This window comes from Exophiala bonariae (assembly GCF_035927105.1).
Source record: "Exophiala bonariae strain CCFEE 5792 chromosome Unknown scaffold_3, whole genome shotgun sequence".
Taxonomy (NCBI): Eukaryota; Fungi; Ascomycota; class Eurotiomycetes; order Chaetothyriales; family Herpotrichiellaceae; genus Exophiala; species Exophiala bonariae.
Genome location: NW_027042478.1, coordinates 1,046,746 through 1,055,612, shown reverse-complemented (window position 1 = coordinate 1,055,612; position 8,867 = coordinate 1,046,746). Strand labels below are relative to the sequence as shown.

At 49.5% G+C, this 8,867-nt stretch overlaps 3 protein-coding genes across 3 annotated transcripts; 1 reads left to right on the top strand and 2 right to left on the bottom strand.

Annotated features, from left to right (window-relative positions):
- Positions 1 to 942, bottom strand: LTR84_007900 (uncharacterized protein; the record flags this gene model as incomplete). Its single annotated transcript, XM_064851452.1, has 3 exons — positions 1 to 372; positions 573 to 735; positions 788 to 942. The coding sequence occupies 3 exons, from the start codon at positions 940 to 942 to the stop codon at positions 1 to 3; spliced, it is 690 nt and encodes a 229-aa protein (XP_064710455.1).
- Positions 943 to 3,583: 2,641 nt separating this feature from the next.
- LTR84_007899 (uncharacterized protein) lies at positions 3,584 to 4,879 on the top strand (the record flags this gene model as incomplete). Its single annotated transcript, XM_064851451.1, has 5 exons — positions 3,584 to 3,644; positions 3,707 to 3,720; positions 3,923 to 3,979; positions 4,039 to 4,674; positions 4,766 to 4,879. 5 exons carry the CDS (start codon positions 3,584 to 3,586, stop codon positions 4,877 to 4,879), a joined length of 882 nt encoding a protein of 293 aa, XP_064710454.1.
- A 531-nt stretch (positions 4,880 to 5,410) lies between these two features.
- Positions 5,411 to 7,929, bottom strand: LTR84_007898 (uncharacterized protein; the record flags this gene model as incomplete). Its single annotated transcript, XM_064851450.1, has 3 exons — positions 5,411 to 6,769; positions 6,836 to 7,828; positions 7,888 to 7,929. The coding sequence occupies 3 exons, from the start codon at positions 7,927 to 7,929 to the stop codon at positions 5,411 to 5,413; spliced, it is 2,394 nt and encodes a 797-aa protein (XP_064710453.1).
- Positions 7,930 to 8,867: the final 938 nt, after the last annotated feature.

Sequence of the window (8,867 nt, the reverse complement as noted above, 5' to 3'; positions counted from 1 at the left end):
TCAAGGCTTTTTCCTCTTGGCCATCAATTTCTTGTAGTGGTCCTTCTTACCACTTGTCGTCTTCTGCTGGATTTCAGCATATTTCCGCTTGAAGCGGCCGGTCTTGTTCTCGGTGGCCATGGCTTCCTCGACAAAATTCTTCATGCGGTCCTTCTTGTTGATTCTTGAGCTATAGAACTCTGTTGGTCCTTCAATGACCGTACCTGTTTGTGAAAAAGTGGGGATCTTCCCCTTGCGGTTGTTCTTTTTGTAATGTCGATGTGGGTCGAGAACAGATCGCATTTCAATGAGCTGGAGGTCTCGCTTTAATTGAGGAGTAAGATCCGTTTTCGGGAGCCCAAACCATTCGGGGCCGGCGTTCAGCTGATCGTTCTGGTACAATCAGTATAGATCCAACGTATGGTCAGTGATAACATTGAAATCAGGAGTAAGTGAAAGTCAGAGTAACTATGAAAAGAAGCTCTCATGATGGCAGGGCAGGCCAAAAAGGACTGCTAATCTGCGTCAAGGAGAAATTTGGGTATTATTTTCCTCATGTGGTTGATGAGAACGAAGGTGAACGGTGAACGTACGATCTTGCTTGTTCTCTTCGGTGCTTCGAGAGATCTCAAGTCTGTTGACAGTGGCGCATGGGCGGACCAGGGCCGGATCAGTGCCTGTATGTCGGTCTGCATAACGCCCCCTTTGTCCTTCAGGTAGGATGTTCGGTCAAGCCCATGTTGCAATCTCGGCAGACTGGGAGGAGGTGTCAGCAAAGAACTCTTCGTATCGAAGAGAAGATACGCACGGATTTCTGTGTTTCACTGAAGCTTGACCCGTCGATATGCTGACTTCGTCTTCATCATTAGTGGGCAAAACTTGACCTGCCTTTTCGCGCAATCGTGATTCTGCATCAAGCAAGAATTGATCGATTTGGGCATCAGTGAGGACGTCAGTCGTCATTGCGAAGCACGATCAAGGGGCTTCATGGATATGCGAGTAGATCCTGTTCGACTCTGGGAACATAAGCAGTCCTGCTCAGATTCTGTGCTAGCTTCCACTGCAACTGCAGCCAAATTCTGGATTCAAAAATTAATTCGTGGCGGGGTGGAGTCTAGTCTGGCATTTCGAGTGGTTGGGTGGGAAGGTTTGCCGATAAAATCTACATCACGTGATGAGACTATTTGTTTCTAAATATACCCCCGAATCCTACTTCGTACCGAAGCCTACAAGTGGTTGGTGACTGACGAGGCTGCCCAACTTGAATTTAGAGCCCCTGTAAAAGGATTTTATGCTCGCACTATTGCTTTGAATGAAGTCGCGCAGGAGTTCCAGACTGCCGGCGCGAGAAGTACTGTTCTGTTCCGCTCCGCTCCGTTTTGCAACTTGAAGCTACTATATACTCAGCGCCACGCCCGAAGGAGGGTTGGCACATGAGCTTGATGATCGCGTTTCGGGATCACCAATCAGACGTGTCGTTCAGGTATGAGGATCTGGCGGATAAGTAGCTCAAGACGCAGTTGTTTCCAGAAATATAGATGAGGATTTGTACCGAGTCCCAGTCTTCATTAGATAGATGGTATCAGGCTAAGGAAATCCCGGGTTTTTAGGTCAGTGGCCTTAGGCCACCACGGTATTTCACACTGCTGGAGCCAAAGAGATTAGAGACACGAGTACCCTCTGGGCACTTCGCATGCCAGAATCCTCTTACTGTGACTATCTCGCCTGAGGATTCAATAGCAAGTTACCACTTACCATCCTGCTCCGAACCTAGCAAGCCTCCCAGTAACAACCCAGGTCTCTGGTCTTGAGAACTTAAAGTCTGGGTATGGAGTTGCAATCTCTGCCCGACATGCACAAATGAAATGCCCAGATGGAGTTTGGCATAGAAAGCTATTCCATCGGAGGGGTATCGACGATCCATAATGCGTCTAACCCCACCGACTCACTCTTTGTGGTGACAATCATCTCGGGCAGTTGACACATGGAATGATAGGAAGCAGTGATGTCTCACAATGTGAAATGTGGTTGAGGTCTTGGGCAAATTACGTACATCTTTGAGGATACAGTATCGCCATGATCAATTCCAAGCACCAAGAAGCAAAGTTTCTGTGCATTTTCCATCCTATATCCCGGGCCACCCAAAAGGTGTATCGAACCCCAGCAGAACGACAAGCAGAATTGCACACATTGACAATTACAACTTTTCCAGTCAAGCCGTCCCATGTGGTCAAATTGTATTCAAGCTGATAACCTTGAAGGGTATGTACCAGGCAAAAGCCGCGACAGGTATGTTTGTTGCGCCTGATAATCTATTGCTCAGCCGTACAACTTCAAATCCATGCTTACCTAATCCAGTGGTGAGATCGAGCTGGAGTAGAATGACAACGCATAGCCCTGAGGCGGTGTTCATCGGTGCCAGGGTCATCTGCAATGATGCCCAACTACGATGCCATGAATGCAGCCTCGTTACATGGATAGCGACACGACCTCAGCTACCTCGCAAAGTCGGTCAGAATGAAGCGACTTGATTTCCCAAACTAGATCACACAACAACTCTGGGGCGTTTGCCTATGGTACAGATGGCGGTGGGTGTGATATGAAGTCTCAACAATTGGACTTTTCCCAGGTCTGGAAAGACGAGTCGAGCATCAACGCTTCCATAGTCGATGTACCTAAATTAGAGTTGATGAAATCCACGATGGACCATGATCATCAGGAACACATCTCAGGTACATGGGACAAGAGGGTTCATACGTAAGGCACAGAATGAAGGAAAGCACTCCTCATGTCATATGATAGGACCCGTGCTGCTTGTTGCGGTAATGGTGTCTTGACTCAATCGACGTGGCTGGCAGAGTTTTCTGTAGCGAACCCGGGTCGTCTTGTACCTGAAAACAACCTTGGAAGCCATCACCTGAGCAAATCAACCTGGAAAGTGAAGCAAGTCTATAGGGCGGAGTGGGAGCCAGTAGCAGACGTGATGTGGCAAGTTGTCTCCATCATTGGTCTTTGAACTGGGTCGCCCGATTGGCCGCAGAATGGTTTGTTTACAAAAGCCATCGCGAGTGAACGAGGCTCTGGTGACAGTGGTACTAGTAGACGATGAATTGCAGCCCGGGAAAAGGACGAGAGAAAGGCATATAAGAAGCAATGCTGGAGATTACAGAAGTCGAGAGGCGCCCGCGCCCGCACTGGCAACGCTGGCTGAAGAAGCAATACCCCGCCCACTGCACTCTCTGTGCCTGTGCCTGTGCCTGTGCCCGCTCTTTATTATACTACCACCGAACCCCAGCCTCTTTTGAGCCTCGCTCTCTCGCTCCTGCCTTGCGAGTTCCAGGTGCACCGAGTTTTGCACGCACTCATCGTAACTTCCAGCCGCACACCGACTTTGCTTCCCTCTTCCGTCATCCATCTGGTCTCCATTGTCCCTTGTTTCTGCCATACCCAGCTTCTTCCACGTCTATCGATTGTCTCCATCGTCCTACAAATCCCGTTTCCACGCCTTTGCGCCTACCATAACTTCCGGCGCATTTGACGGACCAAAGACAGCAATCGTCCGGATACTCTACCTCGAGCTCTGCAGTCGCAGCTCAACCTCATCATGGCTGAGCGAAAGGTCGACCCTCCAGTATATGATCCCGGCAGTGGATTGGGCCATTATGGTGAGTCAAGGACAATGGTATTGTCTAGGTGTGAACAAAGACTGACCTATGTGGATATACAGGAGCAAGCGCAGCAGTATGTAACCTCCCTTCTTTTGTGAACAAAGACACCAAGGGGCCAACCTTGCAATCTTTGCTCGTTGGCTCCCAAAGCTCTCAAAGCCCGATGCCGTGGGCAATGCGCGACCCATGCGGAATTGCCAATCGAGCATCATCCACCACTCCCTTCGTATTCTTAGCATCCCGCATCACAAGAAGCTAACTCTGAGGCATCACAGTTGTCGGCGCAAGGTTACGTACCCCATACTGAGCTCTACTCTGGACTATGGTCAAACGTAAGGAGAAATTCCAGCCTCCAGCAGATCATGGAGAGAGGACTAAACCATCTACTTAGATCAATCAAGGTCTGACCGGACCCTCTCGCGAAATCCTGGCAACATATTGGCAACAGACCATCAATCACCTTGAAACAGACACCCATGATTTCAAAATCCACCAGCTACCACTTGCCCGCATCAAGAAAGTCATGAAGGCTGATCCAGAAGTCAAGATGATTTCAGCGGAAGCCCCCATTCTTTTCGCCAAAGGCTGCGACATCTTCATCACTGAATTGACAATGCGCGCATGGATTCATGCTGAAGACAACAAGAGAAGGACACTACAGCGGAGCGATATTGCTGCAGCATTGGGAAAGAGTGATATGTTCGATTTCTTAATTGATATCGTCCCCCGAGAGGAGAGCAGTGGTCACGGAGGTTCTTCAAAACGCCCAAACACCAGTGGACAGGCTACAGCAACCCAAGTTCCCCAGCAGCAGCCGCCACAAATGGCCCCACCAGATTACGGTCTACAACACGGATCGATGGGACCGCCAGATAACCAATATGGAAGACCTCAGATGTATCCTGGACACATGGGTGCCGATGCACAACAAGATAATCAAGGCTATGGGCAGGCCCCCCCGATGTTTGCTGGTGGCGATCTTTACAACCCTTATCAAGGCCAGTTTGGAGGAGCCGGTGCACAACAGGTGAGTCTTCCTCGTTCTTAAGCACTGCGAATCTTCATCTTCCTACTCGTTGATTCTTTGAATCAAAATTGATTTGCTCTCCCAACTATAGATGTATACTGGGATTCCTGGGCAACGTCCACAGAGTCAAGGCTACGGAGGACCGAGGCCAGGTACAGCAGGCAGGAACGAGCAGGTCAATGAGCAGGCATATGGCCCTGGGTGAGCTGCAAAAGAGCTCAACTGCGAATATGAATTTCCTTCCACATAAATTGTCTTGTCTTCTGCGACTGCAACAACAACTGAGATGATACCATGGGTTCCTGAAAGAATGTACTTTGATTGGTTCGTTGATTCGAAATCAGTGTACAAGTGGATTCGCCAATGGCGGTCCTATGGAAAAATGCATTTAAAAAACAAGAATGATAATCTTTTTGGTTTCTAAGTCATTTTGAAAACTCTTGCAAACCTCTGTATTCTGCATGATGTCGCCATCGCCGATGAACATCTCCTATCTAAATTGTCGCCTGCTTGGGGGCCGTTGTGTCCCAAACGACAAAGCATGACTCGAGAGAAGCGCAGACGGAAGGATTTGGAACAGTCCTTGGTATGATACATGCCATAGACATTCTGCTATCAACCGATGTCAACGCTAAACCGAAGCGTATCGAAAATAGTCCCAAGTTATCACTAGCACACAAAACGCCCTCGCATGACATGACCATATGTTTTTACATCCCGGACCGGCCAATCCCGCTCATCTCCCACTGTGCATGAAGCGGTTCTGCAGCGCGGCAAAAGTATTCCCCGGAGCTCTACTCCCGGTGCTGCCGTGATGGCCGAGTCCGGGACTCTGCGTCCCTCCACTACTGCCGCGATCGCTGATGGTGGTCGGGCTGCGCACGTCGACGTGCACGACTTTCTCCAGCAGCTGCGGGCCCTTCAGCGGGTCGACGTTGCGGTATTTCTTGTTGCGCAGAGAGATGTCGTAGAACTCGTCGGGCTGGTCGGTCGACATGAGCGCCACGGTTTGCACCAGTTCGTCCAGCGACTCCAGTAGGATCGAGTTGTTGGGGAGTGTCTCGACGTAGGAGCGGAAGTGGGAGATGTCCATGGAGAGCTGTGAGATGGACGTTGTGGTGATGCGCTCGATGGAGGGGTTGAGCGGGAGGGAGAGGATCGAGGACGCGGTGTATGAGATGGCGTTGAAGAGCATGAGGTCTTTGAGAGAGGACGGGAGCGAGAGTAGGACGGAGTTGATGATGTTGCTGAGATATCGCGTCAAGGTGAGGATGTAGTTGGAGGGTTCGGACGGTGGGATCCGGCTCAGCCAGTCGTACTCGGCCGTCTCGATCAGGTCGGATACCTTGCTGTTGACGAGTTCGAATATCCGATTCTCGGCCGTCTTCTGATGGGTGAAGAACTGGGATGTGGCACGCAGCGATACGGCTGGGCCGGGGCTCAGTGAGGAGGCACGGGCGGTGGAGAGGAGAGATTCGAGTTCGTGGCATGCGGTCGTGAAATGGGATAGATTGATGAGGATCTGCACAATCTGCCCCAGGTACTGAGACGACAGCTTTGAGACCAGGCTTGCGCACACTTTGGTCGTGAGCAGGTCGTCCAGAGATGCCAAGAGCTGAGCGTCAATCTTGGAGGTTAGTGGTCCCGGAGCATCGTCCTGTGAGTGAAAGAAGTAGAATTGGTTGAGAAAATTGCGGATGTCGATGCAGCACAGAGGGTACATCTGTGAGAATGGGAAAACTGTGGGGAAGGTCATCTCCTGGACTGGTCGGTCGGGTGTGTACCATGACACATTGACGACCTTCTCGAATTCTTCAGCGTTTTGTATGGGCATTGGCATGTAGTCGTCGGTCGATACGATCTCGACGAAGTCTTCACTGAATCGTTGCTCGAGGAGTTTGGCATAGCTGTCGAACAAGATCAGGACGAATTTGGAAATGGCGCTCGTGTTGAAGTTGAAGGAATTCATGGTCTGAATAAACAGCGAGATGAGGTTTTTGATCTTTAACAGATGCTCGGCGTTGTCGACCGCACCTAACGCTTTGGACATCAGACTGATTGCTTTTTGGCAAAGTGAGTCCCAAATTTCTTCGACCTAATTAGATTTTGTGTTAGTCCGCGGACAAGTATATTCGATCGAGATCCATGAATCATTACTTACGTCTGTGGTGGATCGAAGGTCAGGGACTTTCTTCATCGTAGCCCGTTCCATGATTGCAAATCCAGCGATATCTTCCAGTAATGAATGCAGGTCACCCATTTCTTCATCGACAAGGGATATTGAATTTTGCAGCAATAAGTCTCGTTGTGCTTTGCGACTGGCGCTATAATCTTCTTTGAACTTGTCCATTTGGCCCAGAGATCTGTAGATATGCAAAGCCTCAAAAAGCGGTGTGAAATCAACCTCGAGATCCTCACTTTTCAGCAAATTCAGCTCTTCGCGCTCATCCGCCACAAGTTCAATGGCTGAGTTCAATCTGAAGTTAGCCAAGTACTGGTTTTTCTCAGCTCTCTCCTTGTGCCTCTTTTGGCGCAGGTCTGTATGATAGAACGACAGCTCTCCTAAATACTGAGACATCTCGCGAACTCGAAAAAGCCAGGTATTCAGGTCGGCCATGACGGCTTCGGCAATTGACTTCTGGGTAGCGGGCACAGAAGACTGAATGATGTCGCTCAATTGATACTGTGTCACGCTTTGTAGATGGACGCTTTGAAGTTCATCTAGAGCTCGCAATGCCGCGTAGTGTTTCTTCTGGTCACGTAGTTCCTGAACCTGGTTTGCCAACCGAAGGACCTCTAAACAATCTTGTAAGGCATGACTTGCCTCGTCAATATTCTGCCTAACACCTCGAGATTCTACCAATGCCTTTTTCTGCTCGACTAATGTCTCGGTGCTTGCTTGGATAGACTGGTTGAGTTGCAGAATTTCATTTGTCAAAGTTACCGTTCCTTCACGAATGCGGAGCAATTGCTGAACAGATTTCACGAATTCTTGGTGGTTCGTGTTACATTGCCTCTCGATCTCTGCCTCTCGGGCTGCTGCTAGATCCGACAGCTGCCCAAGTAGGTGTGAGGTTTTATTGCCATAGCTATAGTCCTTGATGTAGGGAATGAGCTGTTCCAGTGTGTCTGCATCTGACGAGGAAGTCACAATCTGTTCTCATTGTCAGCAGATGCTTAAATGCCCTTAGCTCACGTATGGCGATGGCGTACTTGTTGCAGGACGCTATTCATGTCATTCCTGTATGGGGCCATTGATGGCATTGTGTTCAACACGATTGATGGTCTTAAATACCCTCAAGTCCCGAGTGGTTGAACGTCTCAACTGGATACTTGCTGGTGGACCCCTATTGATCTCGCTCCTTTGCACGGTCACACTTGTCGCGGTGTTGAATCAATCCGTTCCCTCGAATTGCGCAATTCAGAGTCATGGAAAAGTGTTCTTACAAAATGACTTGCCAAAAACGTTGTCTTGAGTGCTGTATGTTTGTAGCCTCGCAGAGATCCTTTGACCAATTCTCTGTAGTTCACGGAACGGCGAGAGACGCCTGACAGTAGTCCCACGCTATCCGCGTTTTCGGCTAGCGTCTGCCAAGCGTGTCGGTAGAACTTCGGCCCGAGCGTCAACGACAGCTCCTTTCTCAGATGTAGATATCACAATTTTCTTTCTCTTGTCCCTCACCTCCGTCATAATCATCACAACTTAGTTATATGATCCGACCATGGAGGTGCGTGGATCTTTGGATGTGTCGTACATGTTGGTCAACTCTCTCGGGCTGCGGGACTATGAGAGGACGTGTGCACTGTCCACAAGTGGGAAACAGAGAATCAAATCACTGAACGACTTTGAGAGTCATCTTGACCTATGTGAGGACCAAAAAAGACAACCCACTGACCACAGCCTGCAACATACCTTTGAGATACATCACCAGTACTTGTTTGGTGATCGTGCGTGCGTGCTAGTCAGGAGAAAACAGAATTGATATTGCGTTCATTTGTGTTGAGCTGCTGCTCTTTTTCAACATGTTGTGCACAAGCCGTATTGGCTTCGTGGAATGGTCATGGTCCATGTTCCAAGAGGCTGAGCATTCGCAAGCAGAAAACGCATCGCTCAGGTTCTTGACGACTAAGCGGAACATCCCCTCGGCGATGTTGTCGCTGGTCAGGTGAGTGCTGTTTGCCAAAGCTGCCAA